General features: G+C 34.6%; 1 protein-coding gene across 1 annotated transcript in view; it reads right to left on the reverse strand.

The window, feature by feature from the left end:
* rasa1a (RAS p21 protein activator (GTPase activating protein) 1a) overlaps positions 1-21,045 on the reverse strand; it is an 80,600-nt gene that overhangs the window by 5,728 nt on the left and 53,827 nt on the right. The window contains exons 11-21 of the mRNA XM_056458396.1: positions 17,737-17,893; positions 17,452-17,539; positions 15,240-15,320; positions 14,729-14,886; positions 11,734-11,810; positions 10,036-10,208; positions 7,488-7,647; positions 4,607-4,749; positions 4,334-4,449; positions 2,167-2,253; positions 2,012-2,079 (exon numbers count right to left, since the gene is read on the reverse strand). Coding sequence (XP_056314371.1) covers positions 2,012-2,079; positions 2,167-2,253; positions 4,334-4,449; positions 4,607-4,749; positions 7,488-7,647; positions 10,036-10,208; positions 11,734-11,810; positions 14,729-14,886; positions 15,240-15,320; positions 17,452-17,539; positions 17,737-17,893 — 1,308 coding nt within the window. The remainder of the gene's footprint in view (positions 1-2,011; positions 2,080-2,166; positions 2,254-4,333; positions 4,450-4,606; positions 4,750-7,487; positions 7,648-10,035; positions 10,209-11,733; positions 11,811-14,728; positions 14,887-15,239; positions 15,321-17,451; positions 17,540-17,736; positions 17,894-21,045) is intronic.

A 21,045-nucleotide genomic window follows, 5' to 3' on the forward strand; every position in this document is an offset into this window, starting at 1 on the left:
TGATTTAAGAGACTTTAAACGTGGCATGGTTGTTGGTGCCAGAAGGGCTGTTATGAGAATTTCAGAAACTGCTGAACTACTGGGATTTTCACGCACAGCCATCTCTAGGGTTTACAGAGAATGGTCCAAAAAAGAGAAAATATCCAGTGAGCGGCAGTTCTGTGGGCGCAAATGCATTGTTGATGTCAGAGGAGAATGGCCAGACTGGTTCCAGCTGATAGAAAGGCAACAGAAACTCAAAAGACCACTCATTACAACCGAGGTATGCAGAAGAGCATCTCTGAATGCGCAACACATCCAACCTTGAGGCGGATGGGCTACAGCAGAAGAAGCTGAGAACAGAAAGCTGTGGCTACAATTCACACAATCTCACCAAAATTTGACAATAGAAGATTGGAAAAACATTGCCTGGTCTGATGAGTCTCTATTTCTGATGCGACATTCGAATGGTAGGGTCAGAATTTGGCATCAACAACTGTAAACAACTGTAATGGTGTGGGGGATATTTTCTTGGCACACTTTGGGCCCATTAGTACTGATTGGGCCCATGTGTCAATGCCACAGCCTATCTGAGTATTGTTGCTGACCATGTCCATCCCTTTATGACCACAGTATACCCATCTTCTGATGGCTACTTCCAGCAGGATAACGCACCATATCATAAAGCGTGAATCATCTCAGACTGGTTTCTTGAACATGACAATGAGTTCATTGTACTGACCTCCACAGTCACCAGAGCTCCATCCAATAGAGCACCTTTGGAATGTGGTGGAACAGGAGATTCACAACATGGATGTGCAGCCGACAAATCTGCAGCAACAGTGCACTAGTAAGGTGCACATAATAAATTGGCCACTGAGTGTATGCGTTGTGTTCAGTTTATGAACAAGTAAGTATTTGACACATGGTTCCCACTCTTAGCCAAATTAACTACTTTCCCAGTCTAAAAAGCTGGATTTCAATGGCTTACAATGAACACGATGACATCCTCAACTACTGGTTTTAATCATTTTTATAGATTTGTGTGAACATATAAGGTTTCCATTACATCACTGTACTATATTGTATTACTTTAATGTACTGTTTAAGTATGTGATAACCAACGGATTGCCATGCATTAAGGGATTTTTAATGCACCATGCAGAGACAAAGAACTGCCAGAAGCAAAGCAGAGGGTGGTTGCATCTGCAAAGTGCTTTTAAAATAATTTAACGCATGCCAATATGGTTCTCATTCTGTGGTCATTGGCCAAGTAGACTACTTAAGACTAGATTTCTCTTTGCAGCGCAATATTTGACTGAATTTGTGTCAGTTAACACATGTTAGATCTCCTAGTCCCCACATTGAGTCAACTGTCACTATCAGGCATAGAGTGACAGAGGTAAACGCAATACACAAGAGAGATTATGCGTGTGCAGGTTAATGACAAGGGCATATCTAATAACTCATATAATGCGTTAGCTACCTCTTTGTAAATATTCGGAAGCATAGTTGTAAGTTGGTTAATCCCCATCAACACTGATTAAGCACATGTCAGTGTCCATGACATGACAACTGTCACTGAGTTGCTATGGTTACTTCTAATCATTGAGGGAAGTGCATTTATTATAAACTGTGGTCAAAACTGACCGGGACTACCCATGCATTAAACAGTGTTATTGCACACCTTTCAGCCAATCAGAATCAAGCATTTCAACAGACTATTGAACATGTTTATAAAATTACTAGATTTTTTTTACATTTCATCCAAATTTAAAGTCAGAAATCTTTAGTAAAATGAAACAATAAAAATACTAAATTACATATTATAAATATTAGATACGAATATGTTATTTAAATTGTTTAATAATTTTAGTTAAAACCTTTTTAATATTTTGTAAATGTTAAATGTGTATTAAATGTGCAGTTTTTATTAAGAAAAATGTCTTAATCAGACCAAAAAAAATCTGTTTACTTGAGGTAAATGTGTTGCATCTGGTAAAGGAGCTTGCGAGTGAGGCTGTGTACTTACCAGCGATGATGTTGAACATTCTGGGGCTGAGGATGGCAGGACAGATGAGTCTCAGGAAGACGAAACCACTGGAGGACACACACAAACACATTTTGCCACTTTGTAAGAGGCTGTTCTTTGTCAAGCTACATTTGTGCATGTTTGCACAGTGTTACCTCACGACTCGGGTCCTCATTGTAGTGTTGGTCGGCCATTTCTGCTGCACTGACTTCTGAAGACAGCCATAAATGTACCTCAGGGTCCTGGGACAGAAAATAGACAATCAACCAACACTATAAACTGCTTTGTAAAAAGAAGTGTACAATGTATATGACATCGACAGGATGGTAATATAGTAATTATGTTTTCATCCATGATGACCAATAAATAGCCAATACTGGACATCTATAACCCTTTTTCACAAGACAGTTATGATGTGTTTAAAGGCTCATCAGCATCTTTTTTTAATAATTTGATTTTTTTAAACATATTTATATTTATAAAGCTATACTTTGTACTATACCATCTAATTATTAAAAAAAAGCCTAATAATCGCATATGCAAGGTGTTTCTAATGCAGCCTCTATGGATTTGACATTATTCTTTCTTCTGGCTCTCTTCTTCTGACTTTTTCTGGAATCATGATAACATTATCTTTTTTTTTTTATTAGTTAATTAAACAGGAATGCTAACGATGTATTTCTGGTACTCTCCCATTTACAGTGCTCCAAGTTTAATCAACTAAAAAGACTTCCACTGCCGAGAAACTCAGAAATGTGAAAAGAGTCCATACTATTTTGTCATATAATATTCAGTAAGTATATTATTATACAAGTTCATTCATCAGTTCTTTTTTAGGACAATTGAAAATAATCAGAAATGGTAATGCAATATCAGTAAGTGTTCTGAATGATCATGTGACCCTGAATACCGCAGTAATGACTGTTGAAAAATCTGGAATAAATTAAATTGAAAAAGAAAAAGTCAAGATACAAAATGTGTAGTTCAAGGCAAAAATCTATTAATACAGCAGGTTTAATATGAAAACATTTGTTTGCATTACGTTGATCGCTTGAATGCATAAAGCACTTAATTTAATTAAACACAATTAAACACAAACACAAAACACAATTAAATTTGCCAGATGCTTAAGAGAATGCAACTTGAATCATGTCTTATTTTTAAATTATATATATGTATATATATATGTATATATATATATATATATATATATATATATATATATATATATATATATATATATATATATATATATTAATTCTTTTTCATATGTAAAGATATTTGTGTATTGCTGTAGCCAATATATATATATAAATAAAAACAGTTCTGTCTGTTTCTTGAATCTGGCTGATAGCTGTGACATATTCTGCAAATAACAGCACTCGTCCAGCCTCTTCACCCTTCACCATATATTACTCCGCAAAAAACAGTCTACAGTTTGACAAATATAGCAGCTGTTGGACAACATAATGTATTTTGAGGCTTTTTTTAGTCTAGAATATAGTTATTTAAATTGTAACTTTGCAGCTTATTTATAAGGTGAGTGCCTTTTTTAAGATATTAATAATTTAGGAGATTCAGTGCATTGGCCGCCATCAGCCTGTCTGAGCAGACCAAAGAAAGTGATGGTTGATGTTCCGCCACAAGATGGCAACAGATACCACATAAGTTCTCAGAGGGAGAGAAACTCAGCGTTTTCTCAACGCAAGTTTCAAAATATAGCTGAACAAATCATAAATCAGGTAAGAGTAAGTCACTCTCTCTCACGTTTGTATTTTGTAGTGCTGTATTTATACCACGGACACTGGTAGTGTTTGCTTTGGCTTTTTCAGGGTTAATTATCGTGATATTCTGATTGCAACAGAGAAATATTAGTAAATCTCTGCAGACTGATGGCATTTCATGCCTTTCAGCCTTATAATCTTAAAATGTGAGCAAAATCACCTGTTTTGTCATCACTTTAGACATTACGCTAGAGAATCATTCAAATAGCTCTAAAGTGACTGTGAATGTGCAACGGTTTCTGCTGTTCTGACGTCAGCAGCTGATGGTAGAAGTAGTTCCTCATACAAAAGGATTTTTAGACTCCCCGTGTTTGATTTTCTTTTTTACATACACGATTATGCCATCAAACTGTTGTATAAACGCAAGCACACACTCCTAGCAGTATATTGTTGAGCCAACGCACGCCTCCCACCAGTGCCAATATACAGCCATACACATGTGATATTGCTCATATATATATATATATATATATATATACACTACCATATCTCCCAGCCCCAATAGCAGTAATGCAGGTCAGATTGAAGTCATACTTACGGAGGCAAGATCTCAGCAGCCATGAATATCTTCTCCACTAGCTCTGACAGGATGTTGAGTAAATGAGCCAGATTCAGGTTAACATCCTCGTTCTTCTCCAGTTTAGACGGGTTCAACTACAGAGCAAAACCAGAAAACATTGTCCATGAGGGAAATCTGAACCAGCAATCACACAAAAGCCAATTTACCTAAACTTTGGAGAGAACATCACACAGAAACACAAAACACAACAGTGTTAACAGTGTGATATTAGTATTTGTTTATTTGCTGTACCTCACAGGACTGCTTGCTCTCCATAATCTTCAGTATGGTGTCTTTAAGAGCGTGGTGGACGAAAGGTGTAGCCGTGGCCTTCATGTACTGCTCCATCAATGTACTGGCCAGAGTGGTGGCACGAAACAGCGTCGTTGCCTCATCTGCAACAACCAAAGGAAACAACACAATGTAGGAATGTTTGTTATAAACACTGGGCAATTCACAAGTGTACTGATTTCAACTTAAAAAAATTACTTCAGGTTGTTCAGAGTCAAAATTGTATTATTGAGTGAAAAAAAGGAAAAAATGATAAGCTGCAGTGACAAGTCACATTTCATGTTGTCATTAAGAAATAATGTAAAACAGGCTAAACAAGATGTTTACAAACATCATAAACGTGTATTTTTTAGTTCCCCTCACTTCACAATGATTTAAGTAAAAAATGCATATACACAAGTGCATATTCACCATTCATTATAAACTAGGGGTGTAACGGACCCAAAATTCGTACTGATTACAACCTACGGTTCGGATCACACGTGGCTCGTGGATTAATATTTTTTGTTTTTTTTGTTTTTGTAGATAATTCGAAATTTGTTATGATCACAAAGAGAGAGTCTCATGCATCATTCAAATCACATGTATGAAAGCATTTAGGCTTTCCTGTAAAATAAGATAACAGAGGAAGTTGTGATGGGTTTTTCAGAATGTGGTGGGTTTCTTAGGTTATTAAAGGGGTTTTCTGTCACTACTTGTTTAGCCTGTATTAATGCATTCAGCGTAAGCTGCACGATTAATCATTAAAAGATCAGGATCTCAACACCCACCCAACATAAATTAGAAATGATGGTGATTTGCAAATGTTTATTAATCCTTCGAATCGCTGCATTCAAATGTAAAAACACAAAAATCATGAAAGAGATTCAGTCTTTAGTCTTTTGAGTTAGTTATGAAGTTACAAACAGTCACATCAACACAGAACATAGAAGTAGTGGGATAACAGTTTATAGTTTGAATAAAACCACTGATGTTTATGGTAAAGATTAAATCATTGTCATATACATTTAACGACGCTTAAAAATGTCATTATGTGACCTTAATGTCATTATTGCTAGTTTTAGATGATGATAAAAAATGTGACTTATATCTAGAAAAATTGTATCCAAAATATAAGTTCTATACATTACTAATAACAATACATTGTTATATTCATGATTACATTTATATAGGGTGAATCAATGTTCAGCTGCTACGCCACCCTGCTGCTGGAATCAGATTTCAGAAATGATCAGATGTGCTCCAACACTAGGCACATTCAAATCAAAACTCAAAACACATCTGTTTAGCTTGCCTTTACTGAATGAGCACTGTGCTACATCCCACAGATCGCACAGTTATGTTTTTTATTCTTGTTTATGTAAAGCACTTTAAATTTCTATTGTGTATGACATGTGCTATACAAATAAACTTGTCTTGCCTTTTCACAGTGTCACGAGTGTGTTATTGGGTTTAGAAAAATAAATAAAAAAATAAAGTTGCATTCTCTATACTAAACATGAATATTTACATATGATAATAATAATATATAGATGAATGTTTGATGTTTTAGAAAGTAGTTTCTAATGGTAAACAAGGCTGCATTAAACACAAAAAAAAGTCAAAACAGCAATATTGTGAAAACATATTAATGTTTAAATAGTTATTTCTGTTTTAATCAGTTTTTAAATCTAAATTTTATGTTATTTTGTTAAGATATCATTCCAATATGCTGATCAGGTGCTCAAACATTTCTTAATAATTATGCAGAAATGTATATTTTGTAAAAATGATCTTAAAATTATCTATTTTACCCCTTTTTCAAGATTTAAGATAAGTCTTTTTCAGCTCAAAACACCCATCAGATTATTTATTATACCTTTTGGAATATTGGAATTTTCAGCTCTAAATACAATGTAGCTGTTTTTGTTGGCTGTGCCTTTAATGTTAGTTAATTCAAGTCATTCTGCGGTGGGCCTCAAAATGGGGGGGGTCCTATTTTAATGTCAGGAAATTTAAAAAAGAGACTTATTGTCTTTATATCACCCCAATATGACTGTGGACACACTATACCTGCACACAGTTCTGTCCAAACTGCTTCCAAGAGATTATTTTCATTATAGGTGCCCTTTAAACTTAAAAAATAAATGTTTAAAATAAGGATCTTTAGCTACATTATGAATGTATTTACTGTTCATTTACAGGTGAAATTTAACAATATTTTTAAATGTTTGAAATTATTTTTTCAATTATTATTGTTATTATTATTTTTATTATGTGTTATTTGCACATTGTATATGAAATAATCCACTGATTTACACATTCAAAATTAAAAAGTTCATAGTCAATTTACAATAGCATTATCTAATCTGCTTTAAATTAGAGCTGTATAGTGGAATCAATTAAACAATTTTACAAATGCTTTTATGCTAAAAAATAAATATTTATAAGATCATGGTGATTAATTCATAATCTCTCAAAAGAGTCAAGCTGTGAAATCTAATATTCATATTCACGAACCGAACTTTCACCATCACTGTGTTCGTAAATTCACCCACAAATGGTGAGAAAAAGTGCCTCGTACTAACACTGGTACAGTGACAGCTCTTCTCTGAACACACTGCACATCTTCAAGACAGCGTCCGATTACTCACTCTATTAAATGAACAACTGCTTATAGCTTCAAAAGAGGAAGTGTGTAAAATGCAGCAACAGAGCTGTCAAAGCATTGTTCTGAAGCTGAAGCATGATGAAGAAGCCTGAGCGAAACTGGCCAGCCTTGACGCAGCCGTGACATCTGTTTACTGTTGAAGATTGAACTCTGAATAAACAAAGAGAGCGAGAGAGAAAGAGAGAGTCTTACCCTCCATATTAATTTCTCTGTCGTTCAGTGTCCTCAGCAGCAGGGCTTCCGCTCGCTCGTGTCTTAAGATGCGTAGCAGAATGCTGGCCAGCAGAGTGCGGTCCTGACCACACACGTGCGCCAATGCATAGATCACATGATAGTCTCTCTGCAGGATCAGCTGGACAAGCACAGACAGAGCAAGTCAGCAATGACAGTCTACCCAAAATATACATGCTTACATAAAATCAAGATTTGTATTTCTAAAATATATAGTCAAAAAAACAAAACAAAAAATTACAGGTTTGTACAAAAGAAAAAGAAAGCACCTGGAAAGAAAAAGTGTTAATTTATTTAACCTCAGACCATTCAAGAGTTAGATGTTTTTTTTTTTAGTAAAATTGTTTCCCTTAGTGATTCATAAAAAGCAATGAGTAGCTCCTCCCATTTAAAAAGCAGCCAATAGCGTTTGGTTTTCGCACAGCACTGCCAGTGAGAGTGATTTAGCCAAAGTGTACAGAATACACAAGATGTATCATTCGTATAGTTTTAAATGGGGAAAAGTGTAACAGTCAATACTAGTACAGGAGCCAATCATCGATCACTATAGACTGACGAAGCTCGAACCAGACGGGTGCTTTTACGACAGTTTGGCGGTCAACAAACACACTGAAAACTCAGGGAATATTTGCTTCACAGACGTATATATATATATATATATATATCTCCAAATAAAGCTTGAAATATGTACTTTTAAATTAACCAAGTGCACTTGAAAACAAACGTTTTTTGGTTTTGTAATCTGTATGAAATAAACACAAAGTACAGTCCATCCTGCCAAACGCACATCACATGAAAGCAGCAACTACTCAAACGTACTGTCATTTCTGGAGGAAATTCGACATCAAGATTAAGTTGTGAATTACTTCAGAAGAGGAGCAAAATCAGACCATCATTATCCAGAGGATGATAATGTGTAGAATGGCCATAAATGAAGTTGGTGTTGTGATCTCGTTCCTTTTGAGTGCGCATTTTCAGGCATACCTGAAAATATGCCGATAATGTTTGATTCAAGTTTAGAAACTAAACTTATGAGAAAATTGATGTTTAATTTTATTAGTAATTCCAAATATGTAATGTAATCGTAAGCTTGGCAAGCAGTTTAGGAGAATTTGATGTTTTTCAGACAGAGTGGCTGAGCATACTGCCCGAGAGGAGGACACAGAGTGAAATGACCTTAAATGGACTTTGATTTAGCTCAAGTAAATGACGCTTCATATTTTCTAAATGCAAATTTTGTCATTGTTTTGAAGACACTAGCTTATAGATATCCTTAAAACTAACAGACAGAAACTAGCGTCTACATTTTTTAATTACTTTTTTTTATTTCGTTTCATTTCGTTTAGACCAGGGGTGCCCAAACTCGGTCCTGGAGAGCCAGTGTCCTGCAAAGTTTAGTTCCAACCCCAATTAGAGACACCTGGGCTAGCTAATCAAGCTCTTATGCTGCAGTCACACTAGAGTTTGTACACGCAAAATTCTGTAGTACGGCGCTGCGAAAATAGGTCATGTTTGATCTTCAATTGGTCTCACGCAATCATGTGATGCAAGTTCACCAAGTTTAAACTTTCCAACGCAGCAATTTGCGAAACTTGCCGCATGACCTTGCGTTTCTGGTCTGACGCATTTGCGTGCGTATAAATGGAAGTCTATGGGGAGAAAAGTGCATTGTGACTGAAGCTTTACTAGGCTTTCTAGAAACATCCCTGCAGGTGTGTTGAAGCAAGTTGGAGCTAAAATCTGCAGGACACGGGCTCTCCAGGACCGAGTTTGGACACCCCTGGTTTAGACAATTTATCAAAATAAATTATTTCAGTGATCTTTAAGGGCTTATGAACATATAGGCAAGAACTGAAAATCTTTCCGTTTTCAGTCCAAATTAGGGCTGCACAATATATCGTTTCAGCATCGTTATCGCAATGTAATCATTCGCAATAGTCACATTCCCGAGTATATGAAATGTTGAGTCTGGATTATAATTGATCATTTCACAAGTGTTTTTTGAGGCCTGTGACTGTGTGAGGGCTTTAAAAACATTCAGGCATAAGAAATTGTATATAAAAGATACAAGTAATTAAAGTAATAACGATTCATTTTATTGAATTGCTTATGAGACAAAGACTATGCGTATTATTTATTTATTATTTGTTTGTTCAATAACTGTATGCTGAATACATTTCGACTCCTCGTAAAACAATAAAATGCTGTTTATTTATTTGTATATTTTTTCTTTACTGAATTTCTCTATACTTGTAGATTGTTTATTATATTTTATGTACTCCTATACAGAATCATCCCAATCAATCTAAAATGATCAATTCTTTCCAAACAGTTATTCAACTCATCTTGTGAGATTGTATTCATAACGCAATATATACTGCAGAATAAAAAATATTGCAATGTTAGATTTTTCCAAAATTGTGCAGGCCTAGTCCACATAATCAACCACAAGGCTACCGGAGTAAAATAACAATGACTATATATTGTATATGTGTATAGACACACACACCTCTTTGAATTCACTGTATTCTTCCTCAGGCATGATCTTCTCCATAGAGTATCGCACTCTTACACGCAAAGAGCCGGGCTCAATTCCCTTCAGCGGCACATAGGAGCTCAGAGGAAACCACTCATCGATCATCTGGCCCCTCTGCAGCTTGCTCAGCTGGCAACGCATGAACACTGAAACAACATATAAAGGAAATACATCAGAGAAGTGGTTGTGCTTCGTTCCACACAGTCCCAGCAGAGGGCACAACAGTGCAAAAAAAAGAAATGGATATTAAAGGAGTAGTTCACCCAAAAATGAACATTTGCTCACCATTTTCTCCTCCACCTAGATTACTTTTTCGAAATTCTTTCCTTCAGTACAAATAATATTCTGAAGAATGTCGGGAACTAGTAAATACCGACATCCACAGTAGGAATGAATTAATAAAATAGATGCCAACATTATTTTGTGTTCAACAGAAGAAAGAAACTCAAACAGGTTTGAAACAAGTAGAGGATGAGGACATGATGACAGAAGATTCCTTTTTGGGTGAACTATCTATGATATACAGTCAATTAAGACACACAATAACTTGGGTCAACCGGACTGGACTTTTTTTTTTCTTCTTCAGATTTTCAGATAAAGGTTACAGTATCATTATACTTATTATATACAAAGCAGAAAGCATCAAAATTACATCCAATATAAGAGATGGCATACACCTAGTTCTCACAGACAAAAATAGAATAAACAGTTATCTTTATATGTTAAACTTTTTATTGTAAGTTGAATGAGTTAACAAAAACAAGCTTTGAATTCCCCCTTCTCTACCCCTAAAATAGACAGTGGTTAATGATATAATGCCTCAAATTCCGTTTCCATCGAAAGGTCACAGTCTAAAATGAACTTTTTGCCACAACTGCCTTATGTGTGACTGGCTACATGTATGCTATTTAAATACATTTTATTTTTAAATCTTTAACAATAACAAGAATGCTTCATGTCTCGTAAAACAAAATTTCACACTACACCTACCTTGGGATATTCTCATATAACCTGTTTTTTTTTTTTAACCTTGGGTAAAAGAATGAAGCAAGGTATGCATCATTTTTACCTGGAGTTGAGAAACTCTTTCTTTTTAACATGGTTAGCACTACTTCAGAAGTCTGATAACCAAGTGGCAATTTCTTGCTTTCTCTGTAAAGTCGATAAAAACCTGCAGTTCATCAACTGGCCACTTGAAGCTAGCTCCAAAGGGGGAGTCAATCCTATAGACTCTCATGTTAAAATCTCTAAATTTACTGCAGAAAAAAGTTTTCAGTCTGGTACAATAAATGATTTTAGTGTATACAGCTAATATTACTCTTCATGACAACTGTGAAAGAGGGTGTATTTTTTTTTACAACTCATCCATTTAATTTATATCAAGGCTAAAAATTCTGCACAATTAACGGTGTGGCCATTTGGGTGTTGTGTATCTGCTGCTTGCCATCACGTCAACTCAGCTAATTCTGGATGTTGAACTTGTAGTATATATATATATATATATGTGTGTGTGTGTGTGTGTGTGTGTGTGTGTGTGTGTGTAGTTTAGTATTTGTGCTTTTGTTTTATGTGGCTTTACAGAGTTCTATTTCTTTTTGGGATTATTTCTGACAATTATCAAAATAATATGGCATGCTGTGCAGTTCATTGTGCTATTCAAGATATACTCACAGATGTCACTTTCTTTGCTTTTCTTGGACTTGTTGCTTAAGCTTATTTCAAATCTGTTGATGTCGCACGACAGGTCACTGAGAGAGAGAGAAAGAATATAATCAGAATTTGAATAAACTATCACATTCAAACCTCAAAATGAGTGTTGAGAGTCAAAATAGCAGGGTTGCCACTTTAAGTCAAATGTTAAATTCCTTGAATTTTATTGAATAAAAAGGTGAATTTCCATGACCTGTAATAAACAGAAAAACAGACTGTTGTGTCAATCAGTCCCTACAGAATTTACTGATTCTATGATTGCTGAATTTAACACAAAATAATGCAAAGTTTTGTGGAGTTTACCATTTTTTAAACTGTCACAGCTTTCCCATAGCTTTTGGCCAGCAGGCACATTGCTCAGAGTTTAACATTAAATAAAACTATATTCTCACATAGAAAAGGTTGAGGTATCCAGTGTGTGATACCGTGAGATGTCATTAACACAGCATGACACTGCGTTTCTATTTATGCGTGTGACCCACTTTAGATGCACATAATGTGACATCATCACAATGAAAGTTCAGCCACAGCAAACCAGCACAGATTTTGACAAAAAGAAGAAATTTTAGGGCACAATCTGAAAATTTACCAACAAAATTCCGGAGAGACTGATTGAGCAGACAAAACCAGCCACAGACAGTATTTTAACAGGTACAACATGGTGACTGCATTTGACTGCCGGTTAACAAGCAGTAAAGGAATAACATGTATTAAAAAAAATAGCAAACCATAACAAATAGACAAAAAAATGTGATGAAAGAAAATCAGAGTACACAAAAACACATTTTAGTAAATGGGAAGAAAAATATTAAATGACAAACAACTAACCCTGACACATTCCATGAATTGGACAAAATAAATTAATAAATTTCACTAACTTTCATTGTCCGGAATACACCTTTTAGAATTCAATATAGGGTTGAACAATAAATCGCTTGAGCATCGATATCGCAATTGTTGGATTAGATTATTTCAAGGGCGTAGGTTTACATTTGGCATTGGTAGGGAGGGAGAATCAAACACACCCCTGACTATTAAAATATATTATTAATTAAAAAGTTATAAAAATTAAAAATAAAATTAAAGTTAAATTAAGGCCCGTAGCCAAGGGGGGTTCAGATGACCAAATGTTGGATTATTATTATTGTTCGAATTTTTCTTATTATTCAAATGGCTTGTTATTTGACTATTTACTTCAATGCAGAAGTGTGTTCGTTTTTGCGATTGTTTCAGAACTTCCGATTCAGCCGCCTATGGGAGAAATGACTAGGAATAATAAACCGCAGAATATGGTCAAACCACTTGCTCTACAAACAAGTGTGTTGATGATTATACAGACAAAGCAGAATCATATAATAGGAAAATATCAGTTTGCAACAACAAGCAGCGTAACAAGCAGCGTAACAATGAGATCGGATGAGAAGTTTCGAGCCAAAAAGATTCAAATGGCTGTGCCCGCTCGTACACAAAGAATAAGGTGAATAGGCTTTAGTTTTTAATTTAAAACAGGTTTAAACAGATTTTTCTAAAAAAATTATGATGGATGATAATAAATTTGTATTTTAAAAATTGGTATCTTTTTACGTTTCTTTGTTCTAAATTTTCAATATTTATAAAACTGTAATATAAAACTCCTAGTTGAAATGTACATTTGCAAATAAACACAAAGTAAAATATTATGGTAAGCAATTTGACAAAATGGTAGGAAATATTTTTGGTACATCAAATAGTGTGGTTACAATAACCACTCGACAAGCTAATCCAGCAAAAAATAGTTCTTGAAATGCCACAAAAATGCAATATTTATATCTCATAATTAAATAGAAAATCAGGTCAATAACTGCTAAATAAATTTCAATGTTTATTAACTGATGAAGTGAGAATTTAATAAAGACTTCCATCTATTTTAGCCATAGTGCAAATGAAAAATGTCTCATATATAGTTATGCATATATACATGTATATAGTTTTTCTAACAAATTGTTTCAACCGAAATTAGACATGCTACTCTGAGAGACTAGGAGAACTGGCAGGAATCACTACACTTTTACATGTAGTTGTTTATTCTGCAGTTAGTTTTCTGGGCATATTATTCACAGACTATATCAGTCTGCTATAACGTTAGACTAACGTTAACGTGCTTTAAGGCAGGGGAAAAAACATGAGCATTAATGACATTATCATGATGAACCCGTTCTGTGGTGAACTTGAGTTTATGTGACTTACACTTTTTGTCAAAAAAGGCTCCTTACTGTATGTCCACCTTTTTTACTGCCGCTATCCTCACTTGTTTGTCACACCTCACACACCTTGTTCTTGCACAGGAAATATCCATGCGCTGTTGTTTTGGCGCTGCTTGTATCTGAACGCAGTTACAGCCTCTCGCATAACAGCAGGGAAAGGCACAACCAATCACAATGTTCACAATGTTTAGAGGGGGGTGCGACTCGAGAAGAAATCGTGATTTAAACCTTTTTGCGTGTCTAGGTTTATATTTTTTTAAAGTAAAGTAAATTATTGGTGGGGATATTTCAATAGTTGTTGGATATTGGTGGGGACGCATCCCCTTCATCCTATTAAATCTACACCACTGGATTATTTATTAAAGATATAAAGATATTATTAAATATTATTATTTTTAAATTATTTATACAATGATGGCTATGTTATTTTAAATTTGATTGTTCAACTTCTGTCCTTGAATAGTGTTCAACTCGGCAGAAAACCATAAAGCACTGTATATTTTCTTTATTTTTGCTTGTTATCAATTATCATTTATGCAGATGCTCATTCCAGTCGGTCTAAATGAGTGAAATCTTTCCAAATAGAGCTATTTAAATCATCTGGTACAATTTTATTCATATCACCATATGTATTGTAGCAAAACAATTTGCAGCCCTAATTCAATAACATTGCAGAAATTACATGACCAATGGAAACACTGGAACACACTCACTCGAAGATGAACTCCTCAGTGAACACTGGGTTTTGTCCTTCTCTTGGATGAGTCCTGGCCACCTGCACGCTGTTCAGCGAGATGATGCAGTATGGGTTGGTGAAGTGTTTGATGGGAAGTTTGTGAGCTTCTTCCACATACAGGACTAAACTGCTAACCTAAGGTGAGAGAACAGTATGCAAACATGAGATTTTTTCCATTCTCTGTAATGAATAAGTGATGAGATGTCAGAGGCAAAATGACACGCATGGATCTTTTCCCAAAACTATGCCTGTGGTAATGAAAATGACGATGTGCTTTTTAGATTCATCCCAAATAGCCTTTTTGGGGATCAGGTGCTCAGAAAAGGTTTTTCATCGGGCTGTTCACCAGCATGCAGACAGCTCAGCTGTGGCATTTTCAGACAGCACATTCACTGGCATCCAAAGACCTTATCTCATGATTAAAGGGACAGCAGATAACACTTCATGGGAACAGCGAGAGTTGACACACAACGGCTGGTCACTCTTACCTGACGCAACCGCTTGTTGTATGTAGTCTGTAAGGGTTTTCGAAGATTATTGCAGAATGTCTGAAGGCATTTCATCCAGTCCTGTGGGTGAAAGATTTATTTAGTACTTTTGAACAAGCTTGATTAATACATGAAGCAAAAAATCTTTGTCATTTTTCGACTAAAATCGATTTAGTTTGTAGTGTCAGTAGTGGTGGAGTCATTCATTCATTCATTCAAGTCACAATAAAGATTTTTACACACAATACACTTAAATACAGTATTCTAACATTTAAAACTTTTTCCAACAATATTTATCCAAATTTCAACAATAAAAATTTCCTAAAAACATTATTCATCTTATTTTACAAGGATAACAAGATAAGCGTTAATATAACTTAAATAACTTGGAATAAATTCTATTTTAAAATATAAAATATATAAATATATTTTAAAGAATTTCATTATACAGTGTTGGAATAAATTATATTTAAATATATATCATTATATGATTTTATTAAGTTGTATTAACATTTCACAAAATTATCCAGTATTTGTTATCAAATAAATCCAGACAAACTGACTTTTAAATTACACAAATGAAATTAATATGAAATAATTCTGAAACCCTGTTTGTTTTATCAGCAAATTTATTATTATAGTTATTAACTAATTAAAACCATAAAAATGATATTTTTGTTAATACAAATCAAATCGATTTATTTTTTAAATAATTTATATAAATGTATATAAAAAATAAATACAAACCTCTAAAATAAGGGTAAAAATATGCAGTCACATATGAAAAAGATAAAAACTATTTAACATATTACAGGGTCTCTGCAGGTAATAAATAGTTTGCAGGAAACACAATATATCTATCTTTTCTAAGTGTCTATTTATAATAGGCAAACAAGAGTTTGAAATTAATAAGTGTTTTATTTTTAACGATTTTTGTAAATTACACAGTATTTAACTATAATTTAAACTGAATTTTACTGTAGAACAGTTATGGAGTATGTTACTGTATTTTAAAGTTGAAAAGGTGAAAATAAATGCATATATTTTACAGTAAAGATATACAATACTGTAAATACATATACAGCTAGATAAATGCTGCTGTAAATGTAAATACAGAACTGAACTTTAATATGAACTCACTTTTACAGTAAGACAGATATGCGGTATGTTACTGAATTTTAAAGTTGCATTGTGAAAATAACTATTTTACAGTAAAGAGATAAAATGAATACTGAATACATATACAGCAAGATAAATGCTGCTGTAAATATAAATACAGTATTTTGCTGTAATTGATTTCCAGTAAGTTACTGCGAAGTGAACTGTAATATGAACTCAATCTTACAGTAGGACAGATTTGCAGTATGTTACTGAATTTTAAACTTGCATTGTGAAAATAGCTATTTTACAGCAAAGATATACAATATAGTAAATACATATACAGAAAGATAAATGCTGCTGTAAATGTAAATACATCATTTTGCTGTAATTGATTTGCAGTAAGTTACTGCGAAGTGAACTGTAATATGAACAGAATTTTACTTTAGGACAATTATGCAGTATGTTACTGGATTTCAAAGTTGCATTGTGAAAATGACTATTTTACAGTAAGGATAAACATTACAGTAAATACAAATACAGCAAGATAAATGCTGCTGTAAATGTAAATACAGTATTTTGCTGTAATTGATTTACAGTAACTTACTGCAAAGTGAACTGTAATATGAACAGAATTTTACTGTAGGACAGTTCCGCAGTATGTTACTGTATTTCAAAGTTGCATGGTACTGTAGATTCTACAGGAAACTGATAAACAGTGAACATAAGAGTAACTCCTCTTCCACACACTAGAATATAAACACAGTTTGCTCTGAACCTTCTAATCACACTGCGAAGAGGTAACGTTCTTAAATTTTTTAGAAAAATCAACCTGATTTATAACCCACCAAAAGATATTTCAAGTTCTTGTTTGAAGCAAGAACTAATTTTGTTTAATTTCTCAAAAAAACTATTTTAATTTTGCATCTCAAGCAAATGTCTCAATTTGGGTTTAGATATTTGTATTAGAAAACAAAAAAAAAAAAAAATCAAAAACGCCATAACTTTATCAATTTAATTTAGCTCTGTTTTAAAAGTATACTAAAATACTTTTAAAGACCTAAATAAACCCTGCTACTTATTAAAACTTGTACTCTGTTAAAGCAATATGTACCTGTGCCTGTTCAGGTGTTTCACCTGCAAAGTAGAAAATGTACTGCTCCTCGCTAAAGTGCTGAACCACAATCTGGAAACAGTTTGGCCTGGACACAATAATAGCATCACCATTAAACACACAACATCAATAGTGCTTGACACACTGGCCCCAAACATTGCAGCCACTTAAGCTATACTGTCTGGCTGTCATTGAATTACACACAAAACCAATCTGAATCTGCATGCAAACCATTTTTATAAATACAAGTACACTAGTGACTTGTGTATCATTACAGTAGCATACCTGCCAAACAGACTGTCATGGACCCCGTACACGGAGCAGACGCTCAGATCGATCAATCCTTTGGGTTTGGTGGCTCGTTTCTCACTCTCAAAGTAAATGAGATGAGCATCGTTGCCCTCCAGGATGAAGTACAAGTGTTTCCAGCGCTTGCCTTTACCTGTGGAAGTATATGTGGGAAGGTGAATAAGATGTATTTACCTTTCTGAACATCTGTGAATCCGGCCCCCAGTTTTGAAAAGAACATTAAAATCTTAAGGGTAATAGACAGATTATTTATTATAGAGCTACAGTATATGATTAATATAGGCTTCTTGACATAGAAGTCAACCTCGAAATGCCAAGAATATGCCTATATTTCAGACCACCTAGTTTTTCGTGATTTTGCAATCACTGAATCCAATGCAAAATCAACAAAAAGTCAAAATTTTTTGCGATCCTGCAAAATTATTCATTCAAATGCAAAATAATCACAAAAAAGGTAAATAGTCTCATAAAACATCCAATTCCAAACCATATAATCAAATTATATTTATTTCAGTTTGCAATTAATTGTTTTACATGACTTATAGACGTTGCATATGTAGCGTGTGATGTATTTGAGTGTCTCTCAAAAAATGACGTCTCAACTGTGTCCTCACAAACATAACATTGTCAACGCAAAAATGGGATTAGACGTTCTGTGGTGCAAATCGAGTGAACAACACAGTGCAAAGTGGCCGTTTTGTGCATTTGATGTGCTTCAGACTGCAAAAAGTGGAAGCAAACATCTAACAAACGGAGCAATGGAACAGACAGAAATGCAAGCAGCATACAATAATGGAGATTGGTATAAGGATGATGGCCGCTAAACATGACCGAATTAAAAAACATTATGTTTGCTTTACATGTACGGCTGGTCGCCTATTATAATGTGCATCAAATCGATAAATGATTTTGTTTAACTCTTTCGAGAAAAATGCTTTTTTCGGCAATTCATGTTTTAGGTGTATTACGGTAGCACAATCCCTAACGCATGTCCTGAGTGAGGTACATGATGTCAGATGCTCTGGAAAGTGAAATCTGAGAAAGAAAAAGTAAGAATGTGGATAAAAATAAGAGTTATACAACCTTCCTTTGGCTTAATCTCTACGGTTTTAGATCTTGTCTTGACAAGAGACCGTAATTAAGAAGCTTTTATTTTTATGATCGTGTCAGATTGCACAACTAACATAGTAGGCTACCTAATATGGTAAATAAGATATCATATATTTTTTTACATTTATATAAATATATATGTATATATTAATAAATAATAATACATGTACTTGTAATACATAATACATTTCTATATGTCTTTCATTTTAAAATGAGGCATTTTGCTTCCATATCAACGTTTTAACTAACTGTTTCCTCACCTATTTTTATGCACATTAATAATGTAAATACTGCTTAATGGACATTTGCTGTCGCCTCACGTTGACTCATGTCTTGTTCCATCTGGACCAAAAAGCTAGCTGTAACACCAAACGAACAGCAGTCGACTGAAACAAGCGTGCATGTTCTGCGCCTGCGCAAGAGTCTTTTCTGGACTACGGGGGGCAGTATCTTTTTTTCTCGTTCTCAGCAAACATATCTAATAATGCTCCTGCAAATATGTCTGATAATCTAATAATAGATATTGCTGGCAAATATTTGAGAAATATAGCAAAATTACAGCTGGCTTTTTTGTGTTCCTTCTTGACTTGAATTGTTTACTTGCTACGTCACTTCACTACGTCACATAAGGGCTCTGATTTGTTGCTGAATGACCAGTCAGAGTGCTCTCTTTATCCGATGCAAAACTGACATACCAATTTGGGCCAACAAGCGCTGACGTTTACCCAACGAGAGGAGATGTGTGGGACACTTAGGGCTGGGCGATATAGCATAAATGCAATCTCAAAAAATATTTTCCATATCGAATGATAATGATATATATTTCGATATTTCGAAGTTGTTAATGCTTCCAGATTTAAGAGAACCCCACAATGACTGAATCCATAAAAATTAGAGGCCGACAAATTTTCGGTGGCCAAAAATTCGGTACATTTCTAATACCAACACACTTCTAGATTCTCATTGTTTCACATTTCAGCTGTGTTATTGGCTCTTAGATCAATATTGGGTAAAAATTGTAAACAGATTGTTATCGACATAAATTATCACGATTCGATGTAATATCTTTTATCGGCCCAGTACTAGGGACACACCAAAACAAATAATTTGTACTACACTACTTATTTTCTTGACAACTTTTTACTTTTACTCCTAACATTTCACACAAACATCTGTACTTTCTACTCCTTAAATTTTAAAATCAGGCTCGTTTAACTCGTTTTCATGTGTTTGGTGGCGCGATCTATATTATTTCTTGCCATTGCACAATTTGAGTGTCTTTTTGATGCAGTCAATCTATTTTCAACATTGCGCACTGCAGTGCGTGGCTTTTTCAACCAAGACTATCACGCACCGTTTGTAGGCTAGGATGACTTGCTGCAGTTCATTCAGCAACAATTATCCAGTACCGATAGTAGAACCGTTAACATTAGAGCTTATCGATACTTCAGTCTTTTATAATTTAGCACCGATACCGTCAAAGTATCAAGTTTCGGTACCATCTATAATCACAAATGTAGCTTGCATCGTGACGTGTAGTTATAATGCATATCAGAGTACAAAGAAGAGTATGCGACTGTGGAAGACTACACAGGACATACCACACAACACACACTCAATGCAGAAGTATAAATTGGCCTTTATTTATCTGTGACAGGCCTAAATAACTTCCTTAATATTTAGGCGAAAATGACCCTTACAACTAAAAATAAATATTTCTGCCAATATTGCACTAATCAGCCCATTGTGAAATTAATTTTAACATGCAGTACACGAAAAAACCCCAGATCCCCTACAATGCCTAAACACATATCAATTCTTGCAGAACATCTCATTTATTAATGCCTTTGGTTTGAGAAATTTAATCTGCGCACAGCGAGCCTGTAAATGACAGTCGGCATTTAAGGCATAAAGGTTTTAGCACCTATTAAACCATCTGGATATTAGACACAAACAACAGCTGAATACAAACCAGACAGGGTGTCAGAACTGATTCAGACTTATACACTTTCATCAGCAACAAGCCCCACAGAGTGGCAAATCTTTTATTAAGCGGAGCCTGTGTCATTGAACTGGACAGCTCTGTGTGTGTTCAGGTACACGATTTTGCTTTTTGTTCAGCGTGGCTCGTCCTAAGCTGTCTGTGAAGAGCCTTCCCTTGCGTTTCGCAGGTGA

This window comes from Danio aesculapii, chromosome 5 (assembly GCF_903798145.1).
Source record: "Danio aesculapii chromosome 5, fDanAes4.1, whole genome shotgun sequence".
In the NCBI taxonomy this organism is placed as follows: domain Eukaryota; kingdom Metazoa; phylum Chordata; class Actinopteri; order Cypriniformes; family Danionidae; genus Danio; species Danio aesculapii.